The 20282-nt window shown below is 47.5% G+C and overlaps 2 protein-coding genes across 3 annotated transcripts in view; one reads left to right on the top strand and one right to left on the bottom strand.

The window, feature by feature from the left end:
* Window positions 1–13653, bottom strand: part of LOC124044307 (ras-associated and pleckstrin homology domains-containing protein 1-like) — a 204739-nt gene extending 191086 nt beyond the window's left edge. Inside the window, 1 exon segment of the mRNA XM_046363961.1 lies at window positions 13451–13653. The gene's annotated coding sequence lies outside the window, so the exon portion shown is untranslated.
* A 5616-nt stretch (window positions 13654–19269) lies between these two features.
* LOC124044313 (T-cell-specific surface glycoprotein CD28-like) overlaps window positions 19270–20282 on the top strand; it is a 31415-nt gene continuing 30402 nt past the window's right edge. The window contains exon 1 of one of the 2 annotated variants that reach the window (XM_046363972.1): window positions 19270–19487. Coding sequence is in view for 1 of the 2 variants with exons in the window: in XM_046363973.1 (XP_046219929.1) it covers window positions 19394–19487 (94 nt within the window). In the remaining variant the exon portion in view is untranslated. The remainder of the gene's footprint in view (window positions 19488–20282) is intronic. The other variant, XM_046363973.1, reaches the window with a different exon arrangement.

The following is a 20282-nucleotide window of genomic DNA, read 5'->3' on the forward strand; positions in this document are numbered from 1 at the left end:
TCTAATGTAAAGGGTAGAAACAGCTGAGCCAGTAGATGGTCATGGAATGGGCCCACTCTGTAGTCTAATGTAAAGGGTAGAAACAGCTGAGCCAGTAGATGGTCATGGAATGGGCCCACTCTGTAGTCTAATGTAAAGGGTAGAAACAGCTGAGCCAGTAGATGGTCATGGAATGGGCCCACTCTGTAGTCTAATGTAAAGGGTAGAAACAGCTGAGCCAGTAGATGGTCATGGAATGGGCCCACCAGTAGATGGTCATGGAATGGGCCCACTCTGTAGTCTAATGTAAAGGGTAGAAACAGCTGAGCCAGTAGATGGTCATGGAATGGGCCCACTCTGTAGTCTAATGTAAAGGGTAGAAACAGCTGAGCCAGTAGATGGTCATGGAATGGGCCCACTCTGTAGTCTAATGTAAAGGGTAGAAACAGCTGAGCCAGTAGATGGTCATGGAATGGGCCCACTCTGTAGTCTAATGTAAAGGGTAGAAACAGCTGAGCCAGTAGATGGTCAATGGAAACAGCTGAGCCAGTAGATGGTCCACTCTGTAGTCTAATGTAAAGGGTAGAAACAGCTGAGCCAGTAGATGGTCATGGAATGGGCCCACTCTGTAGTCTAATGTAAAGGGTAGAAACAGCTGAGCCAGTAGATGGTCATGGAATGGGCCCACTCTGTAGTCTAATGTAAAGGGTAGAAACAGCTGAGCCAGTAGATGGTCATGGAATGGGCCCACTCTGTAGTCTAATGTAAAGGGTAGAAACAGCTGAGCCAGTAGATGGTCATGGAATGGGCCCACTCTGTAGTCTAATGTAAAGGGTAGAAACAGCTGAGCCAGTAGATGGTCATGGAATGGGCCCACTCTGTAGTCTAATGTAAAGGGTAGAAACAGCTGAGCCAGTAGATGGTCATGGAATGGGCCCACTCTGTAGTCTAATGTAAAGGGTAGAACAGCTGAGAAATGGTCAGCTGAGCCAGTAGATGATGGTCATGGAATGGGCCCACTCTGTAGTCTAATGTAAAGGGTAGGAACAGCTGAGCCAGTAGATGGTCATGGAATGGGCCCACTCTGTAGTCTAATGTAAAGGGTAGAAACAGCTGAGCCAGTAGATGGTCATGGAATGGGCCCACTCTGTAGTCTAATGTAAAGGGTAGGAAACAGCTGAGCCAGTAGATGGTCATGGAATGGGCCCACTCTGTAGTCTAATGTAAAGGGTAGGAGCAGCTGAGCCAGTAGATGGTCATGGAATGGGCCCACTCTGTAGTCTAATGTAAAGGGTAGAAACAGCTGAGCCAGTAGATGGTCATGGAATGGGCCCACTCTGTAGTCTAATGTAAAGGGTAGGAGCAGCTGAGCCAGTAGATGGTCATGGAATGGGCCCACTCTGTAGTCTAATGTAAAGGGTAGAAACAGCTGAGCCAGTAGATGGTCATGGAATGGGCCCACTCTGTAGTCTAATGTAAAGGGTAGAAACAGCTGAGCCAGTAGATGGTCATGGAATGGGCCCACTCTAGATGGTCTAATGTAAAGGGTAGAAACAGCTGAGCCAGTAGATGGTCATGGAATGGGCCCACTCTGTAGTCTAATGTAGTCTAATGTAAAGGGTAGAAACAGCTGAGCCAGTAGATGGTCATGGAATGGGCCCCAGTAGATGGTCATGGAATGGGCCCACTGTAGTCTAATGTAAAGGGTAGAAACAGCTGAGCCAGTAGATGGTCATGGAATGGGCCCACTCTGTAGTCTAATGTAAAGGGTAGAAACAGCTGAGCCAGTAGATGGTCATGGAATGGGCCCACTCTGTAGTCTAATGTAAAGGGTAGAAACAGCTGAGCCAGTAGATGGTCATGGAATGGGCCCACTCTGTAGTCTAATGTAAAGGGTAGAAACAGCTGAGCCAGTAGATGGTCATGGAATGGGCCCACTCTGTAGTCTAATGTAAAGGGTAGAAACAGCTGAGCCAGTAGATGGTCATGGAATGGGCCCACTCTGTAGTCTAATGTAAAGGGTAGGAACAGCTGAGCCAGTAGATGGTCATGGAATGGGCCCACTCTGTAGTCTAATGTAAAGGGTAGAAGCAGCTGAGCCAGTAGATGGTCATGGAATGGGCCCACTCTGTAGTCTAATGTAAAGGGTAGAAACAGCTGAGCCAGTAGATGGTCATGGAATGGGCCCACTCTGTAGTCTAATGTAATGTAAAGGGTAGGAGCAGCTGAGCCAGTAGATGGTCATGGAATGGGCCCACTCTGTAGTCTAATGTAAAGGGTAGGAGCAGCTGAGCCAGTAGATGGTCATGGAATGGGCCCACTCTGTAGTCTAATGTAAAGGGTAGAAACAGCTGAGCCAGTAGATGGTCATGGAATGGGCCCACTCTGTAGTCTAATGTAAAGGGTAGGAGCAGCTGAGCCAGTAGATGGTCATGGAATGGGCCCACTCTGTAGTCTAATGTAAAGGGTAGAAACAGCTGAGCCAGTAGATGGTCATGGAATGGGCCCACTCTGTAGTCTAATGTAAAGGGTAGAAACAGCTGAGCCAGTAGATGGTCATGGAATGGGCCCACTCTGTAGTCTAATGTAAAGGGTAGAAACAGCTGAGCCAGTAGATGGTCATGGAATGGGCCCACTCTGTAGTCTAATGTAAAGGGTAGAAACAGCTGAGCCAGTAGATGGTCATGGAATGGGCCCACTCTGTAGTCTAATGTAAAGGGTAGAAACAGCTGAGCCAGTAGATGGTCATGGAATGGGCCCACTCTGTAGTCTAATGTAAAGGGTAGAAACAGCTGAGCCAGTAGATGGTCATGGAATGGGCCCACTCTGTAGTCTAATGTAAAGGGTAGGAACAGCTGAGCCAGTAGATGGTCATGGAATGGGCCCACTCTGTAGTCTAATGTAAAGGGTAGAAACAGCTGAGCCAGTAGATGGTCATGGAATGGGCCCACTCTGTAGTCTAATGTAAAGGGTAGGAGCAGCTGAGCCAGTAGATGGTCATGGAATGGGCCCACTCTGTAGTCTAATGTAAAGGGTAGTAAAGAGCAGCTGAGCCAGTAGATGGTCATGGAATGGGCCCACTCTGTAGTCTAATGTAAAGGGTAGGAGCAGCTGAGCCAGTAGATGGTCATGGAATGGGCCCACTCTGTAGTCTAATGTAAAGGGTAGGAGCAGCTGAGCCAGTAGATGGTCATGGAATGGGCCCACTCTGTAGTCTAATGTAAAGGGTAGAAACAGCTGAGCCAGTAGATGGTCATGGAATGGGCCCACTCTGTAGTCTAATGTAAAGGGTAGGCTGAGCAGCTGAGCCCACTCTGTAGTCTATGGTCAGCTGAGCCAGTAGATGGTCATGGAATGGGCCCACTCTGTAGTCTAATGTAAAGGGTAGAAACAGCTGATGCCAATGTAGATGGTCAGCTGGCCAAGATGGTCATGGAATGGGCCCACTCTGTAGTCTAATGTAAAGGGTAGAAACAGCTGAGCCAGTAGATGGTCATGGAATGGGCCCACTCTGTAGTCTAATGTAAAGGGTAGAAACAGCTGAGCCAGTAGATGGTCATGGAATGGGCCCACTCTGTAGTCTAATGTAAAGGGTAGAAACAGCTGAGCCAGTAGATGGTCATGGAATGGGCCCACTCTGTAGTCTAATGTAAAGGGTAGAAACAGCTGAGCCAGTAGATGGTCATGGAATGGGCCCACTCTGTAGTCTAATGTAAAGGGTAGAAACAGCTGAGCCAGTAGATGGTCATGGAATGGGCCCACTCTGTAGTCTAATGTAAAGGGTAGGAGCAGCTGAGCCAGTAGATGGTCATGGAATGGGCCCACTCTGTAGTCTAATGTAAAGGGTAGGAGCAGCTGAGCCAGTAGATGGTCATGGAATGGGCCCACTCTGTAGTCTAATGTAAAGGGTAGGAGCAGCTGAGCCAGTAGATGGTCATGGAATGGGCCCACTCTGTAGTCTAATGTAAAGGGTAGGAGCAGCTGAGCCAGTAGATGGTCATGGAATGGGCCCACTCTGTAGTCTAATGTAAAGGGTAGAAACAGCTGAGCCAGTAGATGGTCATGGAATGGGCCCACTCTGTAGTCTAATGTAAAGGGTAGGAGCAGCTGAGCCAGTAGATGGTCATGGAATGGGCCCACTCTGTAGTCTAATGTAAAGGGTAGAAACAGCTGAGCCAGTAGATGGTCATGGAATGGGCCCACTCTGTAGTCTAATGTAAAGGGTAGAAACAGCTGAGCCAGTAGATGGTCATGGAATGGGCCCACTCTGTAGTCTAATGTAAAGGGTAGAAACAGCTGAGCCAGTAGATGGTCATGGAATGGGCCCACTCTGTAGTCTAATGTAAAGGGTAGAAACAGCTGAGCCAGTAGATGGTCATGGAATGGGCCCACTCTGTAGTCTAATGTAAAGGGTAGAAACAGCTGAGCCAGTAGATGGTCATGGAATGGGCCCACTCTGTAGTCTAATGTAAAGGGTAGAAACAGCTGAGCCAGTAGATGGTCATGGAATGGGCCCACTCTGTAGTCTAATGTAAAGGGTAGAAACAGCTGAGCCAGTAGATGGTCATGGAATGGGCCCACTCTGTAGTCTAATGTAAAGGGTAGAAGCTGAGCCAGTAGATGGTCATGGAATGGGCCCACTCTGAGCCAGTAGATGGTCATGGAATGGGCCCACTCTGTAGTCTAATGTAAAGGGTAGAAACAGCTGAGCCAGTAGATGGTCATGGAATGGGCCCACTCTGTAGTCTAATGTAAAGGGTAGAAACAGCTGAGCCAGTAGATGGTCATGGAATGGGCCCACTCTGTAGTCTAATGTAAAGGGTAGAAACAGCTGAGCCAGTAGATGGTCATGGAATGGGCCCACTCTGTAGTCTAATGTAAAGGGTAGAAACAGCTGAGCCAGTAGATGGTCATGGAATGGGCCCACTCTGTAGTCTAATGTAAAGGGTAGAAACAGCTGAGCCAGTAGATGGTCATGGAATGGGCCCACTCTGTAGTCTAATGTAAAGGGTAGAAACAGCTGAGCCAGTAGATGGTCATGGAATGGGCCCACTCTGTAGTCTAATGTAAAGGGTAGAAACAGCTGAGCCAGTAGATGGTCATGGAATGGGCCCACTCTGTAGTCTAATGTAAAGGGTAGAAACAGCTGAGCCAGTAGATGGTCATGGAATGGGCCCACTCTGTAGTCTAATGTAAAGGGTAGAAACAGCTGGCCAGTAGAAACAGCTGAGCCAGTAGATGGTCATGGAATGGGCCCACTCTGTAGTCTAATGTAAAGGGTAGAAACAGCTGAGCCAGTAGATGGTCATGGAATGGGCCCACTCTGTAGTCTAATGTAAAGGGTAGAAACAGCTGAGCCAGTAGATGGTCATGGAATGGGCCCACTCTGAGCCAGTAGTCTAATGTAATGTAAAGGGTAGAAACAGCTGAGCCAGTAGATGGTCATGGAATGGGCCCACTCTGTAGTCTAATGTAAAGGGTAGAAACAGCTGAGCCAGTAGATGGTCATGGAATGGGCCCACTCTGTAGTCTAATGTAAAGGGTAGAAACAGCTGAGCCAGTAGATGGTCATGGAATGGGCCCACTCTGTAGTCTAATGTAAAGGGTAGAAACAGCTGAGCCAGTAGATGGTCATGGAATGGGCCCACTCTGTAGTCTAATGTAAAGGGTAGAAACAGCTGAGCCAGTAGATGGTCATGGAATGGGCCCACTCTGTAGTCTAATGTAAAGGGTAGAAACAGCTGAGCCAGTAGATGGTCATGGAATGGGCCCACTCTGTAGTCTAATGTAAAGGGTAGAAACAGCTGAGCCAGTAGATGGTCATGGAATGGGCCCACTCTGTAGTCTAATGTAAAGGGTAGAAACAGCTGAGCCAGTAGATGGTCATGGAATGGGCCCACTCTGTAGTCTAATGTAAAGGGTAGAAACAGCTGAGCCAGTAGATGGTCATGGAATGGGCCCACTCTGTAGTCTAATGTAAAGGGTAGAAACAGCTGAGCCAGTAGATGGTCATGGAATGGGCCCACTCTGTAGTCTAATGTAAAGGGTAGAAACAGCTGAGCCAGTAGATGGTCATGGAATGGGCCCACTCTGTAGTCTAATGTAAAGGGTAGAAACAGCTGAGCCAGTAGATGGTCATGGAATGGGCCCACTCTGTAGTCTAATGTAAAGGGTAGAAACAGCTGAGCCAGTAGATGGTCATGGAATGGGCCCACTCTGTAGTCTAATGTAAAGGGTAGAAACAGCTGAGCCAGTAGATGGTCATGGAATGGGCCCACTCTGTAGTCTAATGTAAAAACAGGGCCAGTAGAAATGGGCCCACTCTGTAGTCTAATGTAAAGGGTAGAAACAGCTGAGCCAGTAGATGGTCATGGAATGGGCCCACTCTGTAGTCTAATGTAAAGGGTAGAAACAGCTGAGCCAGTAGATGGTCATGGAATGGGCCCACTCTGTAGTCTAATGTAAAGGGTAGAAACAGCTGAGCCAGTAGATGGTCATGGAATGGGCCCACTCTGTAGTCTAATGTAAAGGGTAGAAACAGCTGAGCCAGTAGATGGTCATGGAATGGGCCCACTCTGTAGTCTAATGTAAAGGGTAGAAACAGCTGAGCCAGTAGATGGTCATAATGGGCCCACTCTGTAGTCTAATGTAAAGGGTAGAAACAGCTGAGCCAGTAGATGGTCATGGAATGGGCCCACTCTGTAGTCTAATGTAAAGGGTAGAAACAGCTGAGCCAGTAGATGGTCATGGAATGGGCCCACTCTGTAGTCTAATGTAAAGGGTAGCCAACAGCTGAGCCAGTAGATGGTCATGGAATGGGCCCCACTCTGTAGTCTAATGTAAAGGGTAGAAACAGCTGAGCCAGTAGATGGTCATGGAATGGGCCCACTCTGTAGTCTAATGTAAAGGGTAGAAACAGCTGAGCCAGTAGATGGTCATGGAATGGGCCCACTCTGTAGTCTAATGTAAAGGGTAGAAACAGCTGAGCCAGTAGATGGTCATGGAATGGGCCCACTCTGTAGTCTAATGTAAAGGGTAGAAACAGCTGAGCCAGTAGATGGTCATGGAATGGGCCCACTCTGTAGTCTAATGTAAAGGGTAGAAACAGCTGAGCCAGTAGATGGTCATGGAATGGGCCCACTCTGTAGTCTAATGTAAAGGGTAGTAAAGAGAAACAGCTGAGCCAGTAGATGGTCATGGAATGGGCCCACTCTGTAGTCTAATGTAAAGGGTAGGAACAGCTGAGCCAGTAGATGGTCATGGAATGGGCCCACTCTGTAGTCTAATGTAAAGGGTAGAAACAGCTGAGCCAGTAGATGGTCATGGAATGGGCCCACTCTGTAGTCTAATGTAAAGGGTAGGAGCAGCTGAGCCAGTAGATGGTCATGGAATGGGCCCACTCTGTAGTCTAATAGATGGTCATGGAATGGGTAGAAAAAGGGTAGAAACAGCTGAGCCAGTAGATGGTCATGGAATGGGCCCACTCTGTAGTCTAATGTAAAGGGTAGGAGCAGCTGAGCCAGTAGATGGTCATGGAATGGGCCCACTCTGTAGTCTAATGTAAAGGGTAGAAACAGCTGAGCCAGTAGATGGTCATGGAATGGGCCCACTCTGTAGTCTAATGTAAAGGGTAGAAACAGCTGAGCCAGTAGATGGTCATGGAATGGGCCCACTCTGTAGTCTAATGTAAAGGGTAGAAACAGCTGAGCCAGTAGATGGTCATGGAATGGGCCCACTCTGTAGTCTAATGTAAAGGGTAGAAACAGCTGAGCCAGTAGATGGTCATGGAATGGGCCCACTCTGTAGTCTAATGTAAAGGGTAGAAACAGCTGAGCCAGTAGATGGTCATGGAATGGGCCCACTCTGTAGTCTAATGTAAAGGGTAGAAACAGCTGAGCCAGTAGATGGTCATGGAATGGGCCCACTCTGTAGTCTAATGTAAAGGGTAGAAAAACAGCTGAGCCAGTAGATGGTCATGGAATGGGCCCACTCTGTAGTCTAATGTAAAGGGTAGGAACAGCTGAGCCAGTAGATGGTCATGGAATGGGCCCACTCTGTAGTCTAATGTAAAGGGTAGAAACAGCTGAGCCAGTAGATGGTCATGGAATGGGCCCACTCTGTAGTCTAATGTAAAGGGTAGGAGCAGCTGAGCCAGTAGATGGTCATGGAATGGGCCCACTCTGTAGTCTAATGTAAAGGGTAGAAACAGCTGAGCCAGTAGATGGTCATGGAATGGGCCCACTCTGTAGTCTAATGTAAAGGGTAGGAGCAGCTGAGCCAGTAGATGGTCATGGAATGGGCCCACTCTGTAGTCTAATGTAAAGGGTAGGAGCAGCTGAGCCAGTAGATGGTCATGGAATGGGCCCACTCTGTAGTCTAATGTAAAGGGTAGAAACAGCTGAGCCAGTAGATGGTCATGGAATGGGCCCACTCTGTAGTCTAATGTAAAGGGTAGGAGCAGCTGAGCCAGTAGATGGTCATGGAATGGGCCCACTCTGTAGTCTAATGTAAAGGGTAGAAACAGCTGAGCCAGTAGATGGTCATGGAATGGGCCCACTCTGTAGTCTAATGTAAAGGGTAGAAACAGCTGAGCCAGTAGATGGTCATGGAATGGGCCCACTCTGTAAAGTCTAATGATGGTCAAAGGGTAGAAATGTAAAGGGTAGAAACAGCTGAGCCAGTAGATGGTCATGGAATGGGCCCACTCTGTAAAGGGTAGTCTAATGTAAAGGGTAGAAACAGCTGAGCCAGTAGATGGTCATGGAATGGGCCCACTCTGTAGTCTAATGTAAAGGGTAGAAACAGCTGAGCCAGTAGATGGTCATGGAATGGGCCCACTCTGTAGTCTAATGTAAAGGGTAGAAACAGCTGAGCCAGTAGATGGTCATGGAATGGGCCCACTCTGTAGTCTAATGTAAAGGGTAGGAGCAGCTGAGCCAGTAGATGGTCATGGAATGGGCCCACTCTGTAGTCTAATGTAAAGGCTCAATGTCTGAGCCAATGTAGGAGCAGCTGAGCCAGTAGATGGTCATGGAATGGGCCCACTCTGTAGTCTAATGTAAAGGGTAGGAGCAGCTGAGCCAGTAGATGGTCATGGAATGGGCCCACTCTGTAGTCTAATGTAAAGGGTAGGAGCAGCTGAGCCAGTAGATGGTCATGGAATGGGCCCACTCTGTAGTCTAATGTAAAGGGTAGAAACAGCTGAGCCAGTAGATGGTCATGGAATGGGCCCACTCTGTAGTCTAATGTAAAGGGTAGGAGCAGCTGAGCCAGTAGATGGTCATGGAATGGGCCCACTCTGTAGTCTAATGTAAAGGGTAGAAACAGCTGAGCCAGTAGATGGTCATGGAATGGGCCCACTCTGTAGTCTAATGTAAAGGGTAGAAACAGCTGAGCCAGTAGATGGTCATGGAATGGGCCCACTCTGTAGTCTAATGTAAAGGGTAGAAACAGCTGAGCCAGTAGATGGTCATGGAATGGGCCCACTCTGTAGTCTAATGTAAAGGGTAGAAACAGCTGAGCCAGTAGATGGTCATGGAATGGGCCCACTCTGTAGTCTAATGTAAAGGGTAGAAACAGCTGAGCCAGTAGATGGTCATGGAATGGGCCCACTCTGTAGTCTAATGTAAAGGGTAGAAACAGCTGAGCCAGTAGATGGTCATGGAATGGGCCCACTCTGTAGTCTAATGTAAAGGGTAGAAACAGCTGAGCCAGTAGATGGTCATGGAATGGGCCCACTCTGTAGTCTAATGTAAAGGGTAGAAACAGCTGAGCCAGTAGATGGTCATGGAATGGGCCCACTCTGTAGTCTAATGTAAAGGGTAGAAACAGCTGAGCCAGTAGATGGTCATGGAATGGGCCCACTCTGTAGTCTAATGTAAAGGGTAGAAACAGCTGAGCCAGTAGATGGTCATGGAATGGGCCCACTCTGTAGTCTAATGTAAAGGGTAGAAACAGCTGAGCCAGTAGATGGTCATGGAATGGGCCCACTCTGTAGTCTAATGTAAAGGGTAGAAACAGCTGAGCCAGTAGATGGTCATGGAATGGGCCCACTCTGTAGTCTAATGTAAAGGGTAGAAACAGCTGAGCCAGTAGATGGTCATGGAATGGGCCCACTCTGTAGTCTAATGTAAAGGGTAGAAACAGCTGAGCCAGTAGATGGTCATGGAATGGGCCCACTCTGTAGTCTAATGTAAAGGGTAGAAACAGCTGAGCCAGTAGATGGTCATGGAATGGGCCCACTCTGTAGTCTAATGTAAAGGGTAGAAACAGCTGAGCCAGTAGATGGTCATGGAATGGGCCCACTCTGTAGTCTAATGTAAAGGGTAGAAACAGCTGAGCCAGTAGATGGTCATGGAATGGGCCCACTCTGTAGTCTAATGTAAAGGGTAGAAACAGCTGAGCCAGTAGATGGTCATGGAATGGGCCCACTCTGTAGTCTAATGTAAAGGGTAGAAACAGCTGAGCCAGTAGATGGTCATGGAATGGGCCCACTCTGTAGTCTAATGTAAAGGGTAGAAACAGCTGAGCCAGTAGATGGTCATGGAATGGGCCCACTCTGTAGTCTAATGTAAAGGGTAGAAACAGCTGAGCCAGTAGATGGTCATGGAATGGGCCCACTCTGTAGTCTAATGTAAAGGGTAGAAACAGCTGAGCCAGTAGATGGTCATGGAATGGGCCCACTCTGTAGTCTAATGTAAAGGGTAGAAACAGCTGAGCCAGTAGATGGTCATGGAATGGGCCCACTCTGTAGTCTAATGTAAAGGGTAGAAACAGCTGAGCCAGTAGATGGTCATGGAATGGGCCCACTCTGTAGTCTAATGTAAAGGGTAGAAACAGCTGAGCCAGTAGATGGTCATGGAATGGGCCCACTCTGTAGTCTAATGTAAAGGGTAGAAACAGCTGAGCCAGTAGATGGTCATGGAATGGGCCCACTCTGTAGTCTAATGTAAAGGGGATAGAAACAGCTGAGCCAGTAGATGGTCATGGAATGGGCCCACTAGATGGTCATGGAATGGGCCCACTCTGTAGTCTAATGTAAAGGGTAGAAACAGCTGAGCCAGTAGATGGTCATGGAATGGGCCCACTCTGTAGTCTAATGTAAAGGGTAGGAACAGCTGAGCCAGTAGATGGTCATGGAATGGGCCCACTCTGTAGTCTAATGTAAAGGGGGTAGAAACAGCTGAGCCAGTAGATGGTCATGGAATGGGCCCACTCTGTAGTCTAATGTAAAAGGGTAGAAACAGGGATTAACTAGGGACGTGGTCACCAACCGGTCCATCTCCGAGGTATCCCGAGTCCATCAGCAAACATTTCTGTAAATATCCCAATGATAAAGCCTTGCGTTCATTCCTGTTGTTTAGGGTTAGTGTTAGTGCTGTTTAGTGCTGTTGACAGTAACTGCTCCGACCCCTCAGAACAGACGCTGAGCCAATAGGGTGCCGTCCCACGGGACTCCTAATCACGGCCGGATGTGATGCTTCATGTACTGAGATGCAGTGTCTTAGACCACTGTGTCACTCGAGAGCCCCCATTGGGCCTATAGCCTACTGTATAAACCTCATTGCTGAAGAACTGTTTTTAATAGGTTAATGTTGCATAGTTTGTTTTGTTTTTAAGTCATGTTTTTTTTTAAACAATCTGAGTAGTAGATCTCTGCTTGCATTTTGACTCAGGAAAGGTTGGTGACCACTGAATTAGGGTGTAGGAAGCAGCTAAATCTACACACAGATTGTTTAGACCAATAAACGGCCATTTATTAGATTAGGCAGCTCTAGTGTCCGATCGATTACAACAAGGATGTGTTCATATGAATATCGCAGGTTATCAGAGATGTTCCTCTTCCTACTACTGTCGGTAATTACAGAGCGGTGCAGCTGAGAGGCAGTGTGACCCGGCGGCGGTGTTCGCACCATGCTCGATTAGGTAGAAAGCCTGGTGATTTATATGTATTTATTTAACTAGGTAAAATCAGTTAAAGAACTAATTATTATGTTACAATGCCGGCCTACCCCGGCTGTAAATACTTCAGTACATACATGTAACAGATGAGCTAGCTAGAGACAATAAATCATTGTTTTCTCATATAGATATATATATATATATATATATTTTTAGGGGTTCATAACTTCTGTTGACTGTAAGTGCGTTTTAATTCATAGCGATATGGTGTTAAAGCGATTCACTTTTCACAGGGACGAAAATGTGTTTACTCCGTTGCTACGGTAACCGGCGGCTGTTGTCTTCAGTGTGTTGAATTTCCGGGTTCGCCTTCAAAATAAAAGTCCCTGTCTGAGAGTGATGGCAGAACGGATACAAATTGTGATAACGTGCCATATTTTGACTAGCTCATGCTAAACAAGGTTGGAATGTTACAATTTAAAATAAAAAAATGTATTAGTTTGACAATAAACAGAACAAATCATTGAATTCACATTGTGGATGTATAAGAATGCATAATTGCATTGGGGGCATAGTTATAGGCACTGTACATCTTTACTTATGGCATGAAACAGGGTATCAGTCTACTAAGTGGTTATCTGACCTTTTAAATTGTACACAGATTATTTAGAGAAAACATTTGAAAACATTTCAGATATATATCGTAAATCGTACATAGATTTGAACAACAAAAATCGAGATGATATTTTTAGGCCATATCGCACAGCCCAAAAATAGACTGCTTCGCTGTGGCATCAAACATGAACCAACAGTGCTGTGATGAGACCATTTAGAAATTACAGGGTGGAAACACAGATGAAACACTGGCACGAGAACACGCCCCTATCAGTGACTCGCCACGCCCCTATCAGTGACTCGCCACGCCCTTATCATGTGTAGAGGCCTAATTCAGAATTTACATCGTACATAATTGCCCCAATTAGGGTTCCCTTACTTAATGGTATGTCACATTATTCTCCCCGGTAATAGTGTTCACAGGCCGGGAACCATCCACGACGTTTCCCTGTGCTTGTCCTTCGGCTGACATACACTGCATTATTCCATGAACAGGGCACCAAAACATTACCCTCGTACAAACCACAACACACCCATTTAGCCTGAAAACGTCCAAACCAGCTCCAGATGCAATTCAATTCTCATCTGCTGCCTTCGTTGAAATGAATCAACGTTGTAGTCTCATGCATTTTTTGGCCTAGCGATAAACGTGTTGTTTTTCTTGCATTTAAAAACACAGGATAAATCTGCCTTGGCCATTTGTGTTTCCAAATGTCTCTAGATTTCACCGCTGTAGAAATGTAGGCTAATCATGGTAGCCTGGTGTGGCTCCATATCAGCGAATAGGCTAATGAGTAATCCGTTATAATAACCTCAAATTCAACATTGCATCGATTTAACAGATGAGGGTCCCCTGATTCCAACGTAACAATTATAAAAACGTTTTGCAAATGCAAAATATTGCTCGTAAATCAAGGTGGGTTTCAAGAGAGACAGAATGTAAGCGGCTACTTACTATCACAAATCCAGAATGTTTTCCTCTGTATCCAACGGGAAAACTGCTACAATCGATCGGCACATGCAATGTTGTGATTTCAATTGGTCGGTTTTCAGAATTGAACGGTTTTCACCGGCGATGCCGACTTCTTGGCTTAGTAACTACTCTGACACTGATTCCTTCCAGCTCCATTCTGTAAAAACCAGTCAGGAGCGCGCCGCAGATGGGAGGCGCGTTCCCGAATTCCCTGTTTCCTGTCCAGAGGAGACGAGGCCTGCAAGTCTCTCAGTGCTGCAATCAGTCTCGACCAATCAACCAACCGAGCGAAAACAAAACGCTATTTATTTGAGATCGTCAGGTCACACAAATAACAGTGATTTAAATACATATATGTTTTCATACAAGGGTTTCTTACCTGCATGTGCCTATATTGTACAGACAGGTCTCACTCGGGAGTATCTATGTCTGGGAATGGGGAGATACTCATTATACGGTTGATAATATTACCACTAAAGAAATATCGTATCTCGGTGGTTCCTCTTCAAAGGCCTGTAATGTGAGACTGGTGAGTATCTATACAGTGAGACTGTTAAAATTGCCCCTTAGACGCTGATCTTGGGTCAGTTTAGCATTTTCCCCACTAATAGTTAAAGATAGGATTGGGGGAGGGCAGGCTGATCCTAGATCTGTAACTAGGAGAAACTTCACCCTGGAGCAAGAGGGGACATGTGGGGTCGCAGTGATTGTTCCTCCAGGCCTGAAGACAAACCACATGAAACAGGTCATGGTCAATTACTAATCTTAGCCCAGGGCCTGAGCTCAGACAGTATATCTAGCCAGCACAGGAGGCTGCTGGGAGGAGGACGGCTCACATTAATGGATGGAACGGAGCCATGTGTTTTATGTATTATATTTTTTGTGTTATTATTATTTTGTATTTTCTCTCTTTTTTCGATCTTGTCTCATCGCTGCAACTCCCCAACGGGCTTGGGAGAGGCGAAGGTCAAGTCATGCGTCCTCCGAAACATGACCCGCCGAACCGCTCTTCTTAACACCCGTCAGCTTAACCTGGAAGCCAGCCGCACCAATGTGTCGGAGGAACACCGTTCAACCGATGAACGAGGTCAGCCTGCAGGAGCCCGGCCCGCCACAAGGAGTCGCTAGAGCGTGATGAGCCAAGTAAAGCCCCCCCGACCAAACCATGCCCGAACCCAGACGACACTGGGCCAACTGAAGCCCCCCCGACCAAACCATGCCCGAACCCAGACGACACTGGGTCAGTTGTTTGCCGCCCTATGGGACTCCCGATCATGGCTGGTTGTGACACAGCCTGGGATCAAACCAGGGTCTGTAGTTACCCCTCTAGCACTGCGATGCAGTGACTTAGACCTAGTGCCTTAGACCTAGTGCCTTAGACCTAGTGCCTTAGACCTAGTGCCTTAGACCTAGCACTGCGATGCAGTGCCTTAGACCTAGTGCCTTAGACCTAGCACTGCGATGCAGTGCAGTGCCTTAGACCTAGTGCCTTAGACCTAGTGCCTTAGTCCTAGTGCCTTAGACCTAGCACTGCGATGCAGTGCCTTAGACCTAGTGCCTTAGACCTAGTGCCTTAGACCTAGCACTGTGATGCAGTGCCTTAGACCTAGTGCCTTAGACCTAGCACTGCGATGCAGTGCCTTAGACCTAGTGCCGTAGACCTAGTGCCTTAGACCTAGCACTGCGATGCAGTGCCTTAGACCTAGTGCCTTAGACCTAGTGCCTTAGACCTAGCACTGCGATGCAGTGCCTTAGACCTAGTGCCTTAGACCTAGTGCCTTAGACCTAGTGCCTTAGACCTAGCACTGCGATGCAGTGCCTTAGACCTAGTGCCTTAGACCTAGTGCCTTAGACCTAGTGCCTTAGACCTAGCACTGCGATGCAGTGCCTTAGACCTAGTGCCTTAGACCTAGTGCCTTAGACCTAGTGCCTTAGACCTAGTGCCTTAGACCTAGTGCCTTAGACCTAGCACTGCGATGCAGTGCCTTAGACCTAGTGCCTTAGACCTAGTGCCTTAGACCTAGTGCCTTAGACCTAGTGCCTTAGACCTAGCACTGCGATGCAGTGCCTTAGACCTAGTGCCTTAGACCTAGTGCCTTAGACCTAGCACTGCGATGCAGTGCCTTAGACCTAGTGCCTTAGACCTAGTGCCTTAGACCTAGTGCCTTAGACCTAGCACTGCGATGCAGTGCCTAAGACCTAGTGCCTTAGACCTAGTGCCTTAGACCTAGCACTGTGATGCAGTGCCTTAGACCTAGTGCCTTAGACCTAGCACTGCGATGCAGTGCCTAAGACCTAGTGCCTAAGACCTAGTGCCTAAGACCTAGTGCCTTAGACCTAGTGCCTTAGACCTAGTGCCTTAGACCTAGTGCCTTAGACCTAGCACTGCGATGCAGTGCCTAAGACCTAGTGCCTAAGACCTAGTGCCTAAGACCTAGTGCCTAAGACCTAGTGCCTTAGACCTAGTGCCTTAGACCTAGTGCCTTAGACCTAGTGCCTTAGACCTAGCACTGCGATGCAGTGCCTAAGACCTAGTGCCTTAGACCTAGTGCCTTAGACCTAGCACTGCGATGCAGTGCCTTAGACCTAGTGCCTTAGACCTAGCACTGCGATGCAGTGCCTAAGACCTAGTGCCTAAGACCTAGTGCCTAAGACCTAGTGCCTAAGACCTAGTGCCTTAGACCTAGTGCCTTAGACCTAGTGCCTTAGACCTAGTGCCTTAGACCTAGTGCCTTAGACCTAGCACTGCGATGCAGTGCCTAAGACCTAGTGCCTTAGACCTAGTGCCTTAGACCTAGCACTGCGATGCAGTGCCTTAGACCTAGTGCCTTAGACCTAGCACTGCGATGCAGTGCCTAAGACCTAGTGCCTAAGACCTAGTGCCTAAGACCTAGTGCCTTAGACCTAGTGCCTTAGACCTAGCACTGCGATGCAGTGCCTTAGACCTAGTGCCTTAGACCTAGTGCCTTAGACCTAGTGCCGTAGACCTAGTGCCGTAGACCTAGTGCCGTAGACCTAGTGCCGTAGACCTAGTGCCGTAGACCTAGTGCCTTAGACCTAGCACTGCGATGCAGTGCCTAAGACCTAGTGCCTTAGACCTAGTGCCTTAGACCTAGCACTGCGATGCAGTGCCTAAGACCTAGTGCCTTAGACCTAGCACTGCGATGCAGTGCCTTAGACCTAGTGCCTTAGACCTAGTGCCTTAGACCTAGTGCCTTAGACCTAGTGCCGTAGACCTAGTGCCGTAGACCTAGTGCCGTAGACCTAGTGCCGTAGACCTAGTGCCTTAGACCTAGCACTGCGATGCAGTGCCTAAGACCTAGTGCCTTAGACCTAGTGCCTTAGACCTAGCACTGCGATGCAGTGCCTAAGACCTAGTGCCTTAGACCTAGTGCCTTAGACCTAGTGCCGTAGACCTAGTGCCTTAGACCTAGCACTGCGATGCAGTGCCTAAGACCTAGTGCCTTAGACCTAGTGCCTTAGACCTAGCACTGCGATGCAGTGCCTTAGACCTAGCACTGCGATGCAGTGCCTAAGACCGGTGCGCCACTCGAAAGGCCTTGTTTTATGAATTTGATACCATTCCACTAATTTGACATTTTTGTCATTTAGCAGACGCTGTAACCTACAGTTAGTGCATTCATCTAAAGATAGCTAGGTGTGGAACAACCACATATCACAGTAGCATAGTGAGTGGGATTATTTAAAATAGTCATTAAAGAGTGGGTGTCTGTCTGCTTTGTAGTAGAGTTTCAAATGTTTTCAGAAGATGTTACCGTGTTAAAATACACCTGACTCTGTTCTGTGGAACCATCACCACATTGTGGTTGAAAACCCCCAACTTCCTCTCTCTGGCTCTGTCTGTTAGCTGCAACATCTCTCTCTCTCTCTTCTAACCCAAACCCATCTATCTCAGATCTGGCTGTGATGCCAATTTCACCCTATTCCCTATGTAGTGCACTACTTTAGACCAGAGCCCCACGGCACCCTATTCCCTATGTAGTGCACTACTTTTGACCAGGTCACATAGGGTGCTATTTGAGATGTCATGCCCAGATACCAGGGGTTTTAAACCCAACAGGGAGGTGAAGAAGGTGAAGAGAGGGAGGAGAGAGGGAAAACAGAGGGAGGTGAAGAGGGAGAATAGAGGGAGGTGAGAGGGAGGTCGAGAGGGAGGTGAGAGGGGGGAGAGGAGGGAGAAGAGAGGGAAAACAGAGGGAGGTGAAGAGGGAGAAGAGGGGGAGGTGAGAGGGAAAACAGAGGGAGGTGAAGAGGGAGAAGAGAGGGAGGTGAGAGGGAGGTCGAGAGGGAGGTGAGAGGGAAAACAGAGGGAGGTGAAGAGGGAGAAGAGAGGGAGGTGAGAGGGAGGTTGAGAGGGAGGTGAGAGGGAAAACAGAGGGAGGTGAAGAGGGAGAAGAGAGGGAGGTGAGAGGGAGGTCGAGAGGGAGGTGAGAGGGAGGTCGAGAGGGAGGTGAGAGGGAGGAGAGAGGGGGAGAGGAGGGAGGAGGTGAGAGGGAAAACAGAGGGAGGTGAGAGGGAGGTCGAGAGGGAGGTGAGAGGGAAAACAGAGGGAGGTGAAGAGGGAGAAGAGAGGGAGGTGAGAGGGAGGTCGAGAGGGAGGTGAGAGGGAGGTCGAGAGGGAGGTGAGAGGGAGGAGAGAGGGGGAGAGGAGGGAGGAGAAGAGAGGGAGGAGAGAGGGAGGAGAAGAGGGAGAAGAGAGGGAGAAGAGAGGGAGGAGAAAAGAGGGAGGAGAAGAGGGATGTGAGAGGGAGGAGAAGAGGGAGAAGAGAGGGAGGTGAGAGGGAGGAGAAGAGGGAGAAGAGAGGGAGGTGAAGAGGGAGAAGAGAGGGAAGAGAAAATAGGGAGGAGAAGAGGGAGAAGAGAGGGAGGTGAGAGGGAGGAGAAGAGGGAGAAGAGAGGGAAGAGAAAAGAGGGAGGAGAAGAGGGAGAAGAGAGGGAGGAGAAGGGAGAAGAAGGGAGAAGAGAGGGAGAAGAGAGGGAGGAGAAGAGGGAGGAGAAGAGGGAGAAGAGAGGGAGGAGAAGAGGGAGAAGAAGAGGGAGAAGAGAGGGAGGAGAAGAGGGAGGAGAAGAGGGAGAAGAGAGGGAGGAGAAGAGGGAGAAGAGAGGGAGGAGAAGAGGGAGAAGAGAGGGAGGTGAAGAGGGAGAAGAGAGCATGTGAAGACAAAGGGAGGAGAGGGTAAAGAAAGGGTGGAGAAGAGAGGAAGGAGTGACTCACAAATATGGAAGGAGTGACTCACAAATATGGAAGGAGTGACTCACAATTCAGGCAGACACCCACAAAGTGCAAATGCACAGTGGAATAAAACATTTAATTAAAAAAAAAAGATTTCCTACCTGATCTGTAACCGAGGAAAACTCGTAGAAATTCTAAAGAAATACTTAACAGAATATGGGCCTGGTTGGCAGTATATGGGTTTGTAAATAATCTAGTAATATAGCAGGACAAGTAGGTAAAATGTAGTCTGTAACAGTCAACTCAGTCTATATAGTGTAGTCTATGAATGCCCAGACATATTGAGTGTGTACCTGTCAAAGAGCATTCTATTCCCTATATAGTGCACTACTTCTATGAGTTCTGGTCACAATAAGTGCACTAAATACCCACTGGGCACAGACTTCAATTCAACATCTATTCCACGTTGGTTCAACGTTCAATTAAATGACGTAGAAACAACTTTGATTCAACTAGTGGGTAGGCAACGTTTGACAAACAATGACAGTCTAGTAGTCTGTGAATACATATTGTTATTTACCACAGTCAAGTGTGTGGGTGTGGTGTTTTCACCCTTCTGCTCGGGGTGAAAACTGTATCCTCCTAGCATCAAGGTGAATCAGAAACATCGTGCGGTCCAGCTCCTCTACTCTCCTCTGCCCTGCTATCACGTCAGGGATTAGGAGAACAAGATGGAGTGTAATTTATGGATGACAACGATCCTCCTGTCCTTCTCTCTTTCAGATAATCTGTTTACTGAACTCTCCCAACGTCCCAACTGCAAAGGTGAGATTCAGATATGCTTCTACATCTGTACTTACTTGCTGTTTGTGGTTTTAGGTTTCTGTTTAAACACCGTATTCTACATCTGCTGATGTAAGAAAAGCAAAAAGGGCTCTATGAATCCATTTGATAGAAATCGGATGGATGTCCATGTCAGACTTTTTCTGAAGATACTGCATAAAGCATCATTTATTAGTTACGGCCGTCTGCGGGATGATCTTTCATCTGCCATGAAAACTTCTGTAAAATACATTGGATGTATTCTGTCAGTTGTCGTAAATTTTAAAATGAAAATCAAAAGTCGATGTGAAAGGATTTTCAACAGATTGAATGAACATATAGTTATTGGTAGTGTATCTCGTTGCATCCATTTCCCACAAGACGACCAATGTTCCATAGAAAATAGAAAATAAATGACGAGTGTTTTGACCACTTCTTCATATTTGTGTTTTGTACATTATTTTTATTTATTTTTTTAAAAAATTTCTCAGATGCTAAATTCATGGATGTTAGATGTGTATTAAAATTGATTTTTTTGTCGCCAAACTTTACGCTTCCATTGTTTGGGCAGGAATGCAAAGTTCATATCCTGTATATTTGTGTGTGTCTCACTTTGCTATTTTAAAATGAACGAACTGGAAGAGAGCATCTGCTAAATGACTAAAATGTCCTTCTGTAGCTCAGTTGGTAGAGCATGGCGCTTGTAACGCCAGGGTAGTGGGTTCGATTCCCGGGACCACCCATACGTAGAATGTATGCACACATGACTGTAAGTCGCTTTGGATAAAAGCGTCTGCT

This window comes from Oncorhynchus gorbuscha, linkage group LG09 (assembly GCF_021184085.1).
Source record: "Oncorhynchus gorbuscha isolate QuinsamMale2020 ecotype Even-year linkage group LG09, OgorEven_v1.0, whole genome shotgun sequence".
In the NCBI taxonomy this organism is placed as follows: Eukaryota; Metazoa; Chordata; class Actinopteri; order Salmoniformes; family Salmonidae; genus Oncorhynchus; species Oncorhynchus gorbuscha.